Source organism: Mus caroli, unplaced genomic scaffold (assembly GCF_978045245.1).
Source record: "Mus caroli unplaced genomic scaffold, Mus_caroli_1 scaffold_7, whole genome shotgun sequence".
In the NCBI taxonomy this organism is placed as follows: Eukaryota; Metazoa; Chordata; class Mammalia; order Rodentia; family Muridae; genus Mus; species Mus caroli.
In genome coordinates this window covers 117463180-117481577 of record NW_028227262.1, presented here as the reverse complement: position 1 = coordinate 117481577, position 18398 = coordinate 117463180, and the positions used below count along the sequence as shown (strand labels likewise).

Below are 18398 nucleotides of genomic sequence, written 5' to 3'. Positions count from 1 at the left end.
GCTTCCACTCCTTAACACACAAAGTCTCCACCTTACATGTAGCTGCCTTACATGAGAACTAAGTTTTAGGTAGAAAGACAACCCTCAGATCATTAGGTCTCCAGTATCTGAAGAGAGGAGGTGTCATGTGTCATCTCGGTGGAGGTTGCCAAAATCTACTTGTGACCCACCTTACCCAAATAGTCACATAAAGACCCCGAATCTCAAACTGCATTTTTATTATTTTTTAATAAACTTTATTCTATATTACAAATAGTTTTTTTTGTTCTGAACTGCAAAATAGGAATGCCTTATATTTACATACACAGGTATACAATTAATTATAAGAAAGGTGCAGAAGCTGCCTTTACCAAGTTACAACTGGGCTCCAATTTAAATAGCATAGGCTTTCTTTGAAAAACTTTTTTATCTTTTTTTTTTTAATTCTTACTAGGATACTCGTTTTAAAAATCAAAACCAGAAGACCCTCTATTTTTTTTTTTCTTTCAGAGATCCCATCCTCCTGTCCTGGCGGCTCAGGGTAACACTGTTGTCTAAAGGCATATTTTGCTTTCTTCTTTCAAAAGGTCAGTATTCAAGGTGAGAATGTTTGCAATAGAGGTGGGGCAGGCTGGAGAAGGGTAAGCGGTGAGGGAAACAGAAGTGATCTGCCCTAGCTCTGCCAGTGGCCTCTCTCTGACTCACAAGGCCTCTGCAGCTTCTTCACCCATTCATGCATCCAGTTCGATCCCTCCTCCCTTTGCCCTCTTAGCATCTGGGCCTTAATTCTGGGTCCTCTGACCAGGCCAGAAGCCCATGCTCAGTCTCACACCTCAGCTCTTGGAAACATTGTCTTTTGTGGTACCTGGAGTGGCTGGTTGCTATGGTAACTTGACAAGACCCTGATGGAAGAGACAGAGGCTGTTTGTTCCCTACATGCTAAGCAGGTAGAAAGGCTACATACAATCCTTTCTTCCCATTGCAGACCTGGAGACCTGGTCCCTTCTTAGAGCACCTAACTCAGGACTAAGCTAAGACCACGTGCCCAAGGACACCAGGCCCAGGTAGGGAGAGGTATGAGGAATATCATCCATTCTCAAGCCCTGTCATTGGTTTCCAAATGGAAGTACAATTCTTTGAGGTAAACTAGCTTTTGCTTTTAAAGAACAGAAGGTTTAATATAGCAACAAGTTGACAAGAATGCCAGGGAAGGGACAGAGGGACAGATGAGGACGCAGCCCCTCTTTACCTCTTGCTCGGATAGAATTGAACTGATCTCTGCACAGGAATGTTCCTTGGTTCTGTTTGCTGGAGTGGTCTCTGCTTCAAAGTTTTTGTTTGGGGGTGCTGCTTAACTGTACCCTCTGTTTTGAACTCCACTCTCATAAGGGAGCCCTTCCAACATGTGCTTGAGTCTTAACTTTAAAGATATAGACAAAACAAACGGGCAGAAGAGGAAGAAACTGGCTAATTGAGTGTCCACTTGTTTTTGTGTTATTGTGGGGGACAGGGAGCTTGGGTCCCCCTAAAATGAGTTTCAGTGAAGTTTGAAGGAAGCCAAGAAGAAATTTGAAGGATTCAGCAATTCCAGGGGCAGCCCAAGGAGGAGGGAGGAGGGAGGAGGGACGTGAGATTCCTAACCAAAGACCCCACTACTTAGAGCCCTCACCATCTGTGCAAGGAGCAAGAACATGACCTTGTCTTTACTCCTTGGGAACTGCTTGTTCTGCTCAACTTTCTAATAGCCATCAGTCTACTCAAGGGATTCCATCAGGGTAAGACATTCTGTCTTTTCAACTGAAAAAACAATTTTTTTTAACTTGGATGCTCCCTCTTTTTTTTTAAAGCAATATTATTGAAGAGCAATGATCTGTAGCAAAATGACAACAAAAAAAAGTCTCTCCTAATATTTGAAATGTTTCCTGTAGTGATTGCTTTCTAAATGGGAGAGAGGGTGTGGCCCCCATTAGAGCTCTGGGGTAAGCTTGCACGGTGGTCCCAGCCTCTTTCTCAGGAGCTGCCCCTTTTACCTCCATCTTCGATGGTACCTCAGCTGCTCAATTGTAAGCATGGAGCTTGAGTTGGTTCTATGCAATCAGGATAATTTGTTCCTGATGACAGGAGTATTGGCCCTTCTCAAGATGATGCATTTACTTGCTGTCTGGTGAAGTCAATGGGGTGTCCTAGGAGAGATGGCAGGAAGGAGGCTCTCTTATTTCTATCAAAGAGAGGTGCTTGGGCCAGAAGGGACCACAGCAGCAGCATCACCCAGGGTCCTGGAAAGTGTGTCAGACACTCATATCTTGGAGATCATTGCTTGTGGCGCCTCCAGTGGAGGACCCACAGGGTGTTGGCTGGAGGAGGATGACCCCATCACTCAGGGAAGCAGCCAAAGCTGGGTCAGGACGGCACGGACTACTAATGGACTAAAGTTCTGAGCAACTCTCATATCAGAATCAGTACTTGGCCTTGGAGAGGCTCCTTGTACAGGAGGTTCACGGAGGAACAAGGAGGAAGCTAGCTGCCAGGGTGGGGTATAGTCAGTAGACAGACATGCACTTGGGGGTGGGAGTATGGGGGTGGGGTGGGAAATAAACACCTTAGAATCTTAGGGTGCTGGATGAGCTGGGCACTATATCAATATTAACCCAGTGGGAGCAGGAGTTGAGTCTGGGAGCACAGAAAGACTTTGTCTGTGAGTAGCCCATGTTTCCTGGGAATTGTCCTGGATACACTGCCTTGAAATGCAAAATGAATAACAAGTATCTCTCTTTGCAAACTTGGTCCCATTGAGGCACCACACGCTTACTCCAGGGCTGTGGACTCCTGGCATGGAGGCTCCAGGGGCTGGCTCTGGCCATGCATGATGCACGGGGTTGCAAAGTACCTTGGTCTGGGGAAATCCTCTGTTTATCCTCTATCCCCAAGTTTAAAACTGTATTGAAAGAAGAGGGCAAGAAAGTATTTTCCTGAGGAGGTAACCAACTCCAAGGCTAACTTGACTTCATGGCACCAAGACACATTAGGGTGTCTCCTTTTAGCCAAGGGGGAAGACATGACCAGACCATGCCCACACCTAAAGAGACATAGGCCACAGAGAAACAACCAGCCTGCAGATACTTTCCTTGGTTTCTTCTACATATTCTTTTGGATTCAGGACCCCATTGAGCTCCTTGCTAATCGGCCTACAAGATTCAAATCCTCACCTGGCCAGATATTTTGGATGTGGGATCAGTACCATTTTGACCAGTGGTGTCAGGAATAGGAAGATTTAGAGGTGAATGAGAGGTGAGAGAGACTACCTATCGCTTGCCACATACCCTCTGAACAAACTCCAGGGGATACATAAAGGTTCCACCTTTGACAGCTCTGCAACACCCTGCAAATGAACTCTGGAAAGAGGGCAAGGCACCACTGGATTGCATGGCCCAGCTTCTCTGATTTAGTTGTCTGGAAGCTCACAGACCACCAGGGTCCCTGGCAGCTAAGAGGAACTAGAAAACCCCAAGTAGGAGTTGGAAAGGAATAAATGGGAGGATTTGACAGATTTTGGACAACATTGCCTATACTTGCTTTTAAATGTATCACACTTGCACCAAAAAGCAAATGGAAGAAATGGAAAGTAAACAAACAAACAAGCAGCAAAAAGGAAAGGTTTTTACAGGCAACATGGGCTTCAACTTCTGAGTTCCCCAAGCAGGCCACCAGGACTGCCTATGAAGTGCCAATTAAGTAAAATGTCTAACTAAAGCCCCTCCCTCAAGAGAAATGAGGAGACCCAGGAAATGTGACTGTCCTGGCCTCTTTCTTCCTGATATGTGTATTTCTCTGAGGTGTTTGAAGTTTTGCTTGTAACAAAAGAATGACGAAAAAAAAAATCTGTACCGACAAAATAATAATAACAATAAAATCATCCAGTAAAAAAAAAAAAGTCAGCAAAGTCACAAGCTCTTCTGCTGCTTGTTCATAATTTTCTAACTGTGCAAAACTTAAATCAAATCTCTCTCACTCATGCATGTACACACACACACACACACACACACACCCCGCTTCCATCTGTCCGCAAGTCTCTATTAAATAGGTTCCTGTCTCTCTCCTCCCCAACCCTTCACATGTGTAAAAAGACCTTTGCAGCCGAGGTGCTCCTCCTGCAGAACTCCCACATGTACCCTAAAGCCTGCCAGCCCCCGTGGCTTCATGGAAGAAAACAATACGCAGTGATAGAAATTCTACATGTCTCCACCTGGCAGTTGATTTGTCAAAACCTTTGGTTTTTGTTTTTGTTTTTCATTACCCCTCCCCGATTCCAATGCATCTTTCCCCAGCCTCTTCTTCTTGTTTGCTACATTGGTGTGTCTTTGCTGTTTGTCTACAGCAACACCACATGGGGCCTTCTGCTCTGATTCCACAGTTCAGCCTTGGTAGGTAACATCATGATTTCCTGTGGATAGAAGAATGTTCTTACCATATACACTACCACTCAGTGAAGTATTCTGACACTGAAGACTGGACAGATGAGCCAGGGGAGAGAGAAGGGGACTGTCTCAGCATCCTACATGGGATAAGAAATCCTTGCATGTTCCTAGGTACCTCCCCCAACCCTGTTCTCTCGTATGCAAAGGGACTCAGTGTCCTTACAGGTGCAGGATGACAGGCGGACTTTGCCCCTTGTGAGGCTCATTTTAGTGATGAAAAGTAATGGCATGCTATGCATGGAAAATGAAGGAAGGCGAGGCTGTGGAATGCTATTAACACCTCCTTCTCCAGTGCCTCTCTTGTCTCCATGAGTGTGGGACAACAAGAAGCCAAAAGAGATTCTTGCTTATGGTGGAGACTGGATCACTAAGTATCTAAGATCCCTGCAAGACTGTAGGTTCCCAGGACCCACCAATAGACCACCTCTTGGCATAACCACTTGGTACATTTCTGTGTATACATTTGCCTGACTGGCTAAAACAAAATGGTGTATCCAAAGATGGAAAGACACAATGGAGATATAACTGTCAAGACCGTGGTTTAGTGGTATGTACTGTTCTCCATATCCATCCAGGTCCCTCACTCAGCTCTCCAGTCCCTTCCGGGCACAAGCTGTTGGCTGAGGCTGCTGGCATCTTGTTTTGTCTTGGTGAGGCTGTGTGTAAGTATGTTTCTTCCAATGGTGGATGAGAAGGAAGAACCACTGAAGGGACAGCTGGGATGTTGATGAAACAATTCCCACAGAGGTCTGGACACTCTAGTGACAAAGTCATCTGCATAGCAATGGCACCAGATTCTGCAGGAGGGACAAGGGCTGGGCCCTCTGCTCTGACCGTCTATGGAGTTCTCAAAGACAGTGGGGATGGAGCCTTGGAGACGGCTGGAGGTAGAATCTCCTTGATGCACTCTGCAATTCACGGCGAGTGTTGGTGATGGTGACAAAGGAGCGTGGAGATGCCTTCTCTAGACAACACACAAGGCTCTGGCAATGGACCTTTGACTATGGTCATGATACATTTGAACTTGGGGTGAATAGAGAACAACTCATTGTTGCTTCTGGCAGAGATGATATTCTTTTTCCTCTTCTCTCTCTCCGTGTTACATTTCTGCTATTAGGAACCAGATTAGATAACGTAGGAGCATCTCCATGGTGGAATGTAACTGTTAGCTTTCCTGTCTGACTTTTCACAGGAAAGGGAAGAAGGTCTGTATGGACATTTGGAAGGCCTCCAAGGATATTGGAAGGGGACAGAAGGCTGCTGGACATCAAACAGGTAGGCAGCGGCCCCTGAGAGAGCATCGTTAAATTTCCACTGGTCCCCAGTCCAACATCAGTAGGAGGCAAGGCCTTTATCTCACAGTTACAAAGCACCCAGGCCCACTGCCTGGCCTCTTGCTATTGAGTGTGTGGAAAGGGAGATCTGAGTGATGTCTCCTACTTCAGATAATACTGAGCTCACAGTTGCTTCCTGAAGCCAGGTTTTTGACCACAGTGGGGATTCTCAAAGCAGAAGGTGAAGTAGCAGCATAGGAATGTTCTGTCCTCAGCTCCTCATCCTTTCTGAGCCCTGCCATTGATGCACGGGGCCAGGAGCAGCTGGGAGGGAGCCTGACTCTGAGGTCTGGTCAGGTCCCTCACTATGGCCTGGCCATCCCTAAACTGATGGAGGGTCAATGATGTGGTCCAATCCCGCTGGCAGAGCAACTGAAAGAGATGGGGCTCCGGAAGGAGGGAGAGACAGAAGAGGCAGAGAAATGAAAGGAGAGACGGCGCTGCTTGGGGGTTGCTGCTGATGCCTGTCGGAACTTGCACTTGGTAAAGATGATAATCTAGACTGAGGCACGGCTTGGTGTGTCCCTCCCTCCAGGATGGCCCTGGAAGGACAGTTCTCAGCTGTCTAAGCTCATGAGGGTTATGACTTGTTCTAGTTTGTAAGCCAGTTTCTGCTTTCCACACTGGTCATCATGGTCCAGGGGTCCAAGGATCTGTGGAAGGATCACAAATGCAAGATTACCAGTCTGAGTATATGTACCTGTGATTCTAGGGTACATAAAGACAGGATGGATATTGTCAGGGCATTCATGTTCTACTGATACTGTCCTGTAAGCAAGCAACCTGAGTGACACAGGTAGGGAGGGGTGAGAGGCATAGGAGCACCCATGTTACCAGACACCAACACATACACTGTCACATCTGGATAGTGTGTGCATTCTATTGTCTGTGAGAGGCAGCTGGCTGGAGGAGAAGTTTTGCTGCAGATGCCTGTGCAGAGAAGCCAGGGTCACCTACCGTCTCAGTGGCATCTGGGGAGTTCCGTAGCCAGTGCAAAAGCTCAGAGGGAGTAGACTATGCTGCTTTTCCTTTAATAACAGATCCTACCGTTCCTTCCAAAATAAGCAAGTGCTTCCCCAACAGCTCCTCGAGGCCCAAATATCCACATTTGGAAAGCCAGTTGGCGTAACTTGGTCTGTTAAAAGCCAAATATTCCTAAAGGAATAAGGTTCTAAGTTGAATTGGTATTTGGCACATAGTGGCGACCCATTTCTGAGGTCAGGTGCTTGGCAGAAGACAATGATGGGTGATTGCACTGCTTGTGGGAAAGTTTCTGGGATCTCCCAGAGACTCAGGACATGCGACATTGAATCATTGCTCTGTCAGTCGCCAGTCTGGTGACCTGGGGTGAAGCATGGTCTTCCTCAAGGATCATGCTTCCGTCTCCATCATCTACATCTGCTTTGCTTGGGTGTAGTGGATAAAGCCAGTTCACACACATAAGCACCCTAGGCAAAATGCCTGCCCCACAGGAGGTACCAGACCAACAGGTTAAGGTGTTCTCTGGTCTGAAGGGTAGGTTGGAGAGCAAAATCTGCTGGACGAGTTTAGGGAGACCTAGAGGCTCTTTGGGGTTTGGATTTCATGACGAGTTAATGAATTTTTAAAAATTGGGATGCTAGAGCTACTTACTGAGTTGGTGAGGCATTGGCCTTTATTGCTCTGGTGCTAAAAGTAGACAAGTGCTCTGGTAGGTGAAGGGTGAATGAAGCAGGCATCTTACAGTGCTGTCTCACAGAATATCCTTATTAACTTGCCTGCTGCAAACAGGGATGCTATTCCCTGGACCATAACTGGTCTGCAGACTGGTGGCAGGGGGTCCCTCCCCTAAGGGACACTCACTGCTGCTTTCTGTTAACATGAGGGTCATATAATATGTTGTTCATGGCCTGAAGAATATTGGGCTTTGTACCTGCTGGGGTCCTTTAACAGGGTTCTTGAACTTCTTGGGTGACCAAGCTATGGGGCGTGGGGAGAGCCTGGGCGCCAGCTTCAGCTCCGAGAAGGCAGCTATCAGTCAGGTACTCTGGATCCTGAACCACTTGGCCTGTGCCCACACAGCTAAGCAACTCCCATCACACCTTTATGTTAACCTGAATAAGGGCAGCATCCATGATGGCAGCTACCAAGGTAATGTTTTCCAACTAGAGAGTTCAATGATGAATGGTTCACACACTTCATCTCATTCTATTTGTTCTATTCGTTCAGCCCCCATCTCTACCATTCGATTTCTGCCCTCCTAGTCCACTCTTTTCTTCTATTTCCCTCTCTTCTAGTTGACTCCATCCTATTCTGTTTCTATTATTCTCTGATCTGTTCTACTCCACAGAATGCCATAACACACAGTGTCAACCAAAAGAGTGAGGAAGTCTCTTTGCTCAAAGAGAATTAGATCAGAGAGGAAAATGAAAAAAATTAAAAGGCAATAATGGAGAGAAAACAAGCTAGGTCTGGTGGGGGTATACTGTATTCCTAGATAGTCGGGTAGGTTGAGGCATGAGGCAAGTTCAAAGCCAGGCTGGGGTCTAGGGGTACAGAGTTAAACTCAAGATCAAGCTTGCCAATTTATGGAGATTATCCCAAAAGAAAGAGTGGTAGATCCCTTGCCTCGAATGTGGGAGGCCTTGGGTTCAAGTCCTAGGGCAAGGGGTGGAGAGGAAAAAACGGAATGGGTTTCTATATCTGAGAAGACTAGGAGTTGATGCAGAATATATAGATTGGATGACCCTTAGTGCCCTCTTTAAGTCCCACAGTGCTGTCCTAGGACTAGATGGTAGAATTTCCATGACATGGGGCTGTTTCCATGCATGAAGCATTCAGATATGGCCCCCATCTCTGTCAGTATAGGTGCTGGCCGGGCAGGTCAAAGCTTACCTCCTCACTGTATTTGCCCACATAGGAGAAGATCTCCGAGAGCGCACTCATCGTATTGAACTCATTCATGTGCATCCGCGACTGCTCGGCCAGGTATGCGTTCATGTCCTGGTCACTTATCGCTGGCATCTTCCCAATGTCTGAATAATACCTGTGAGGGGTAGGAGAAGACAGGAACTGGAATCACACAGAGAGTCTACAGGAGACACGGAAGCTCCAAGTGATGGTAGCCTATGCTGTGACCACCTGGTGATCATGGTAGTGTCCCATCTAGGCTTCCATGTCACAGCCAGGGAGAGTTCTCTGCAGCTCTGGTACAGGAGACACCAAGAGATATAGAGATGGGCGGTGCGCAGGGAGGGTGGGGGGCGGTAGACAGAGAACCAGGAGTCAGAGGGTTTCTGGCCCAGAGCTTCTACTTTGTTCCCAGTTCCTGACACAGGGCTCCAGCATGCCTTGTGCCTCTCTAGCAGGGCTGCAGGGCTCTTCTGAACAGTTGCATTTCTCTGATGGCCTGTGCTCTCTGGAGGTTAAGAGAGAGGGGCGGAGGCTGCTGGGAGAGAGAGGCTGGCAGAAGGCAATCAGTCACTGTCACTTGCAGCTGTGCACTGCTGTCAACTGGTTAATTAGATGCCAGCATTTACATTTTTAATTTCTGCAATTTGACATTTTATGCATCAGACCTCCAAGTCCCCCGCCAGAGGGGAGACGCACAGTTTCCTAATGAGGAACTAAGAGGTCCCTGGGCCCCTAACATGGCTACTTTCTCATTCTCTGCAATGTGCTTTGGGGTTGTAGGTGGCAGGACATGAAGAAGAGGTAACTGGAAAGATGGGGAGTCACTGGCAAGTCAAGAGGTCCTGGAGTTGCTGGCCCATGCTACACCAAGTCCCTGGGCTACAAGGCTGCAGCCATCAGAATACGAACGAGAATCTGGGGAGGGAGAAGAGATTCCAGGCAAGAACAAGGTATGGCAGGTGAGCATGTAGTTTAATGAGGGAAACTCCTTCAAGGTTTTTCTGAATCCTGACTGTCAGAGCTCCGAGGGCTCCGGCTTCCTTCACAAGGTGACCATATAGTGTCACTGGCATTGCTCTGTGTCTTTTTATGCGTATATCCCTTACTGTTTTGACAGGGTACCCCTGCCCCATCCCCTTGTCACTTCCCTGACTTCTCCCTGTCCCTAACAGTGCCCAGTATTTGGGAGACAGACTGTCATAATTGGTGCTTTAGGGCTCTACCAGCCACCAGCTCCAGGCCTACAATGAATGACAGCTTAATTTGTGACCAGAATCTTCCCAGGCAGGTAAGGGCTGAGATGGCTGCTTGCTGTGGGGTACAGTCTGCTGGGATTGTCACTGCATGTTCCTTCCAGGGAAGGAAAAGATCTGGTCTCTGGCCAAGGAAGGGGTGCTCAGAAGGAAACTCCTGGGGCCTCAAAAACCCATTTCCTGCAGGAGACATAGCACCCACTGCCTGTTGAGTGCCATCTTGAGGGGGCTGGCCAGCAGGTCTTGGCCCTTGGCTTGCTGTCTAGGTGATAATAAGGCAAAGGCTGTGATGAGCCCTTTCAGGGAGCACCTGAGAACGTTTGGAAAATGTGCTGCCCTTGGCTCATCTGGGCTCCTTCCTGCCCTTCACAGTGTCTCTCACACCGCCTTCCTCTCCTCAGAAACCCACATCCTTAGCCTGCTTCATTTCCTTTCCTTCACCCTAGAAGGCATTGTTATTCTCAAGGCAGACTGCATCCCAAAGCACATGCCCTCAGTGAGTTAGTGATGCTGCAGGTACGATAGGTCCAGCAGGTGTCTCCATTCATTGCAACTAATAAAACATATCTGAATCCAATAAATGCCAACATTCCATTTTACAGCAGAAGCACGGAGGTTTCACTGGTGGGTCCCGACCTTGCCATTGCCAAGATTTGTGCCACTGTTCCCTCACGGATCCTGTGACTACCGAGCCAGATAGGTTCACCAGGGAAAAGTTATTTTTTCGGTCCTATTCCTGAGAAGTGTGAGCAGCGTTTTCTCTCACTTCCAGTACTATGGCCGGCAGCTCGTGGAACATGGCTGTGTCAAGGCTTGTGCCTACCTGGTTCTACTCTGTCATCTGGAGAAAACCAGTCTCTGAGTAGGAGGGAAAACCTCAGGTTCCCACAGAGAGGACATAACTGTCAACAGAAGTGAAGGCTCCTGCTGCTCCTGTTGCCTGCCTGTGGAACTGTCAGGCATCTTATAACAGCACAGGCTCCCCTGCTGTGTTCATGGTCCCTGAGTGACATAGTAGCCTAGGCTAGAGATTATTGTCTGCACACAGAAAGGACCCTTTCCACGCTGGAAACAGAAGATGCTAGATGTCTGTCCCTTGCAATGGTTTGCCTCCTGCAGGGTACTTGAGTAAGGCATTTCTCCAAAGAGAATATTTAGGAAAATTGTGTGTGTGTGTGTGTGTGTGTGTGTGTGTGTGTGTGTGTAAGAGATAGTAGAGGGTTGGAAAAATAAGAGTGGAAAGGGTGAGGAAAGGGATTCAAACTTTCTCATCTGAAGCTGATGGGTGGGTGACATGCTGGCTAGGATGTCCCTTCCAGTCTTTGTATCAGTCCCTGATATGTCATCAGGTCCTCCACAGTATGGCTTCATTTCTCATCTTCCTCTTTGCCCTGAGGAGACTGTTTGGACCAGGGCATGTCTGTGGTTCTCTGTTAGCCCCTAGGTGGATCAACTACATGGCTTTATCTTTGGAAGTTCTGGATGGGTAGAGGCAAGTGGCTTACAGGCAACTCAGTTACCTGCTTTCTATCCTGTTCTCAGCCCCAGGCTGCAGAGCTTAGCTAATGCTTCCATCCCCTCTAAGGCTCTGCCCAGCCCACAGCTAACCAGTCCGTCCCCCCACCCCCACCCCAGCCTGACCATGACCCTGCATGGAGTCTTCTCTGCCATGCATACAATTGCTTCTTCCCACTCCTGCCAAGCTGGCCTTCATGCTGGGACCTTAGCAAAGATGCCTTATCGATTGCTAAGAATGCAATGAAGCCCTGACAATGAACTTCAAACAAGTGTTCTCATCAGCTGACTGCACACGAAGAGCAGAAAGGTCAGCCTTGACCCTCTTCTTGATCTTAGAGAATTTCTGCCTACAATGAGCCCCCTCTTCGGAGAGGCTCTGAAAGTCCCCTAGCTCTCCTCCTCCCCCCATACCAGGACTGGCCAGGCCTGGCAACCTGGACTGCTGACCGCCATTTGTTTTAACATGGAGAGGCTGGGTTCTGCCCATGACTTCAGTTCATTCTTCTTGCTGAGCTTTGCCCAATGTCTGTGGGATGCCAGCCCCGGGGCCCCACATCAGGGAATTGCTATTCAGGGAAAGGTCCTAGATTCTTCCATGCTCATGAATCTGAGTGGGATGGGTTGAAAGAAGCTGGACGGGATCTTCAGTGGAGTGTTATGGTAAGAGGATGGAAATACAGACAGGAATGTCATTTTGAGCCTCATGCTGTGATGACCCTCCTCCCTGAATGTGGCTTTCAGAGGCCTCTGGGAATGGATGAGTAATGTCCCCCAGACCTGCAGGAATGAAGGCCTCACTCCTTGATCCCTCCAACTCCAGCTTGTGGGTCTTGGTAGATACTAAGATGTGCGAACTGCAAGAAGGGGTCAGGGCCATTGTTTCCCATGTGCCTAATACACTCAGAGTGGAGCACACAGACACATCCATGTCAGCTTAGTGGGTGTGTGCATAAGACACCAGCTGCCCAGCCTCCCCTCAGAGCTGCTTCCAGGGCCAACTTTACTTTCACCTATATCTAAAGCCAGAGATCTTGATGACCACTGGTAGATACATGGCACAGAGCCCATGTGGGTTCTTTAGAAGGTGTATTTAAATGCTTACAATGTGTCACCTTCTTTGTGCTAAACTGCATGTCATAGATGGCATTCAGTACACAGCACACCCTGCTGTGGTCCCTGGTGGACCACCAACGGCTCTTTCTGCTCAGCTCCTACAGACAAAGTCTGCATGTGGTAAATGAGTGAGACTCGTGTTACTAGGGACAGGGTCAAAATCGGAGGAAATGGGGGTAGGGGGTAATAGAGTATATATAAGCAGAGCATGTTCTTTATGCAGAAAATGTCATAATGAAGCCCATTACTTGGTATAAACGAACGTAAAAAGTCTTTAAAAAAGCAATAACAACAAAACAACAAAGAAAAGCCAAATCAGATAAAGTAGAGTCCACTGCTACTGGTTAACAGTAGAAATGACAGTCTATCACATGCCAGCTTCAGGAGAAAGCAATCAGGTTCTCTCAGTAGGGTCAGTACAGCAGTCAATGGTTCTGAGGACAGCAAGAGGCTCTCCTCCCAAACTTAAGCACAAGCCAAAACCCAACGGGGACAGTAAAGCTTGGGAGCATTCAGGGGGTCACCGCCAACACCATGACAAGGTGTATAGAGACAGAAGTGGGATGGGGGCTGGGATGGTGGGTGGATCAATGGGAAGATGTATGTCATGCATGCATGCACGTGTATTGTATGTATGGTATAGATGTGAATGGACATGGATGGCCCGCAGATGTGTGTATGTATATATTGTGGTTTCATGTATATACAGTGTATGCATGTGTTCATGGTACCTATGCACACATGGAACAATGAATGTATGTGTATATGATCTATGCATATGTTACATATGCTCGGCATGTGTGCACATGTAGTAGATTTATGTATGAGGCAGGGGAATCAGGGACCACATCTTCTGGGCCTAAAGAATACTACAGTCACAAAGATCCATATAGGGAGATGGGCCACTTGGTAAGCTCTGCTATGATTCCCAGTGCTTGCTTCAGTGTGGAGCAACAGTGTGCCATGAGTTGTGGGTGTTGCAGCTGCAGGAACAGCGGTGACAATGACTAGAGTGGAAGCCACAGCCTGCTTGCAGGGGAGGACTTTCTGTTCCAGGGTTATCGCATGCTCCAGACAGACACCCTCAGGTTTCCATGGGCCATACTCACCTCTCTACCCAGTTCTTGTAGCTGGGGATGTCCTTGGCATAGAGCAGCTTGTTGGAGGGGGAATCCTTGCCCAGTCGGTGCTCCGAAGTGGAGCAGGAGTCCATGAAGGTCTGGGCCACCACAGAGAGACAGGCATCCGTGATGCTGTTCTTATGGATGTCAAACACAAACTGAGGGTTCTTGATCATATTCACCCAAAACCGTAGGGGCAGGCTGTATAGAGGGAAAGAAGCAGCTTTCGTCAGGAGTGGTTGGGTGGTGGGGTAGAACCTAATACAGAGTTCTAAGAGGGAACAATGGACACATTTCACAGAGTTTAGAAACCATCTGTGACTGCTGTGGGAAGTAAAGTGTACGGGCAGGGGAGTGGGTCTATACAGCATACAGGAAATCAGCAAGATTGGCGTGAGAGGGGGTTCACCTAGAGATGTACCACTGGGGAAACCTGAGAGGATGTGCTGCCCAGTTGTGATGTGGGACTCCGTACTTTCATTTTGGCATAGGAGTTAGTCATGTACATGCTACAGAGCAGAATCTAGGTCTGTATTCCACTCTGCCTGTTGCTGGGACCATCCCATTGGTGAGTATAGATTTTGCATCTGACTGCTTACTGTATGATTTGGCAGAAGTCACACCCTTTGCTTCCTGTCTAGTGCTACAGGCTACTTCCTGCTTGGTGAAGGAACTGTCATGGAGGGTGGGTGTGACCAAGTGATCTTTAACCACCAGGCTGCTATGTGGCACCAACCTCTTATCTAGCCCATAGCATCCCATTCCTTCCCTCCTGTCTTCTGAGAGCTTGGTTAGCAACAGGAAATACAAGGGTAGGGACACATCCTCTGCAGTCAGGAACCCTGAATTTTAAAGCATCCAAATGCACACAAACAATGCTTCCCATTGAGAGCAAAGAACACTGGACTGAGCTAGGTAACAAATCTACCCAGAGAGCATCCCCTGCAGAGCCTTCTCTGATTGGACATTTGATGACTTTGCTCTTCCTTGTTGTCATTCTATACCTATGTGTGCATATGGAGGCCGGGGTCACCCTCTACTTTCATTACTCTGGAGCCATCTACCCCCAATTTTTTAGATTGTTCTTTTGAAACAAGGTCTTTCACTGACCTGGAGCTCACTGGTTGGACTAAGCTGGCTGGCCAGAAAGCTTTGGAGACCCTTTTGCCTCGGTCTCTCTAGTGCCACCTCACCAGTTGTACACCACCATGACCAGCTTCTTCTATAGGTCCTGGGGATTGAACTCATGTCCTATGCATGGGCGGCAAGCACTTTACCACCTGAACCATCTCCCACTTCCCTATCCCCCCTGTTTTGAGACAGGATCTCAGGTAGCCCAGGCTGCAGCTGAGGATCCTCTGCCTCTGCTTCCCACGCACTAGGGTTCATGTGTGTACCACAACACATAGTTGATATGGTTTGGGGGATCAAACCTAGGGCTCAAACATCCCAAGGTCCATGATTGATTTACTTTAAAACACTGCATAGCTGTAGTCCTTAGGGGGTACACATAGAGAGACAAAGAGAAAAATCACACTGTGGCCTGATTCTGTAGTCACTGCACTAGACAGAAGGCCTGCAGGTGGAGGGGGTGCCCAGAGCACACCTTTTGGGGCTGTGTTCTTTCTGCCCGCCCAGCTCTGCAGCTCCCACAGCCTGCTGAGCTGCGGCTAAGGAGGGGGACGGTGAAGGCCTGGCTTTCTTCTTTCTCTCTGCTCCCACCTCTTTGCCTCCTGCCTCTTCCCCTGATGTTTTATTGTTGTGTTGGTGGCTGTGCTCACGGCTGGTGATAGTTACAATGCCCGCGTGTGTTTGGCTCGCCTCTTAGAACTTAACATCTTTGAATTACATTATTTCAAGGCACCAGATAACAATATTTTTTGCTCTTGTTCTATCTGCCAGCAGCCCATCTGTATAAAACAAACAACAAACACCATAAATGCAGGAAAACCTGACATCCGTGGCTGCCAATCAATCAACAAGCATTTATTAAGTCTCTACAATAAGTGCCCCACAGGGTTGGGGCAGGTACACTGAGGTTTGCTAATATTTGGTGTCTGTCATTTGCAGGGAATTTACCTGGAATCCAGGGCAGGGAATAAACGGAGTCACAGCACAGGGGCTCACAGTAACTTTCTAACCTTCCTAAAAGGTGGTCATGGTTTCTGGGCTTGGAGCTCTGAGTAAGACACTTGGTTTCCTTTGGTTTCCCCTTGTCCCAGCCAGATGAGAGGTGCTGGGATCCCACATGGTGGTGGTAACTGTTTTTCCCTGTCCCTTCAGTCAGCAGTGAGGCAGGTGCACCACACAGGAAGCAGAGGCACCACTGAAATTCCTGCCTAATGAAATATTAGCATGTTATTAACATCAGTGGTGATGCTCATCTCCGGCTGATTACAGCCACTCCGGCTAAATGGGAAGGAGTGTTATTTAACAGAGAACCTGTGGAGAATGGGTGGGGGGGGGGGAGGAGTGGGAGGGGCAGGCAAGTCACACCTTGAGTCGATAATGCCCTCAGCAGGGATGGTGAACTCTAAACAGGCAGAGCTGATTATTTTTAACTTCATATGGTCCATGGTACCAGGGGATCAGGGCAGGGACAGGTGATGCCTTGCTAAGGAAGGACTTGAAGCTGGTGTCATTCTTCCTACAGTAAATGAAGCGCTCTTATTTCCTGGGCTTTCCAGTTCCTAGTCCATGTCTCTAGGCAGCATTTGCAACCTTGGGATGACTCAGAAAGGAGGCAGTGACCGAGGGTGATGGTTTGCAAAGTCATGTCTCCCTGGCTCATGGAGGAGGGCTCAGTGGAGCATCTGTTCCATCTGAAGGTGGCCAGCACTAGGTAAAGACTCATCAGAGTGATGTAGACTCAGAGGGGAGGTGGGTGCTGCCCCTCAGACACCTCCCAAGAGTCACACAAACAGGATTTAGAGAGGAGGAATCTATTGCACCAGAGTAGGTGCATAGAATGGAACCCACGTTCTAGGGGCCCTGCTTTAGGATGGCTAAGGACTCTGCTTCATGGCCTAAGCCTCTTTGGGGGCTGGTGATCCTCTGAAGTAGAAGAGGGAAAGGCCACAGAATTTCTAGGAGACTAGCACTGACACCTCAAGCTGCCTTCTTAGTTTTCGGATCTGAGCCCCTGGGGTGGGCATCAGGGTGCCTGCTTGTGCCCTAGAGCCTGGCAAACTACTATCCTAGTAGTTGGAGCACTGGGCATTATGCTGCTTCAGAAGAAACAGCTGGGGAAGAGTGGCCCGGAAAGGGGCCATCTAAAGGCCATAGAGATTCCGTTCTAGAGGATGAACACCAGCTAGCTCTGCTGCAGGTAGCACGCTCAAGGAGGCCATCGTTGCTGCCCGTGCCTCATCAATATTTACTGAGCCCCATTTCCTCAAGGTTCTGCATGCTGTCTTGAATACTGATGCTTGGCCTTGTGACTTCAACCTCAAATGAAATACTCACTCCATACAAATGGTGGCGGGGATGTTGTGCATTCAAAGGAGAGTGGGGCCCACGGTAGAGATGCTTGGAATTGTTGTCAGTAGTTAGAAAACCCTGGGTCCTCCAGGGAACACAAAGTGGCTCTGGGCAGTTTTGGGAAAGGAGTTTGGGAAGGAAAAGATAAGCTTGTTGGGTGGGGTTGAAATGTTCCTTGTTCAGCCAGGCGCCGTCCGCTTGTGCCTGAAAACCCTACTGATGCTATCCAACACATGCATTCTCCATGCTAGTATTTGTCCATGTATACAGACAACTGCCTCTCTTGTTCCACATCCTCACCCGCCAGCTTCCCCCAGGGCAGGGACCCTAAGCAGTCTAAGATCCTCAGTATTGGACATATTGCCCCATACCCAGGAAGGAGCTGGATGCCACAGTACCTGGCTGTGGTTGTATTTATGAGCTTTGACTCATTGAATTAGCATAGTTTGTTGACTGAATAACTGGTTGGAAGAAAGATACAGGGACTGTTGAGATGGCTCAGTGGGTAAGAGCACCCGACTGCTCTTCTGAAGGTCCAAAGTTCAAATCCCAGCAACCACATGGTGGCTCACAACCACCTGTAATGAGATCTGATGCCCTCTTCTGGTGTGTCTGAAAACAGCTACAGTGTACTTACATTAAATAAACAAACAAACAAACAAACAAATAAATCTTTAAAAAGAAAGAAAAATACAAAGATTAGAGGAGAGGGAAGTGAGACAAGGGGAAGGTCAGAGCCTGGGGTTGAGTAGAGACTCTGCTAGGAGGTAGACAGAAGCCAGCTCACCTCTGGAAAGCCTGCCTCCCTGAAGCAGGCCTGGGTGGGCAGATCACTGGCCTCTGCAGATGTGCCCTCTCCCCGCTTCCCTTTGCTTACCAGTTGCTCTTCCAGGTATGGCGGACGTGCGGGTCGTGGATGCCGTGCTTATCAGCCTGCTCATCGAGGAAGTCAAACATGTACTTGATGGCTAGGGGCAGAGCGGAGCCACGGTGGGCCGTACTGAAGATGGTCTCGAATAGGTCATCCACAAACTTCTGCAGTGTGCCCTGGAAAAGGGGACATTCAGATGCAGCCCAGCCTAGGCAGATCTAAGCTGGGGGTGGGAGGGTGGGTTGAAAAGCTATCCCAGGGATAGGCCAAGCGAGGTCAGTGCTCTGCATCTCTGATGAACATGACATTGGGGGGGGGCACTGTGCATCAACTCTCCCCTTTCACGATTCCTCTGTGCACAG

The 18398-nt window shown here is 48.4% G+C and overlaps 1 protein-coding gene across 2 annotated transcripts in view; it reads right to left on the bottom strand.

Moving 5' to 3' along the window:
* Positions 1 to 220: 220 nt before the first annotated feature.
* Positions 221 to 18398, bottom strand: part of Plxna4 (plexin A4) — a 454144-nt gene continuing 435966 nt past the window's right edge. For both annotated transcript variants that reach the window (XM_029478188.2, XM_021164546.3), the window contains 4 exons: positions 18043 to 18212; positions 13674 to 13886; positions 8663 to 8813; positions 221 to 6441 (listed from right to left, as the gene is read on the bottom strand). In XM_029478188.2, coding sequence (XP_029334048.1) covers positions 6346 to 6441; positions 8663 to 8813; positions 13674 to 13886; positions 18043 to 18212 — 630 coding nt within the window. In that variant the 3' untranslated portion in view covers positions 221 to 6345. The remainder of the gene's footprint in view (positions 6442 to 8662; positions 8814 to 13673; positions 13887 to 18042; positions 18213 to 18398) is intronic.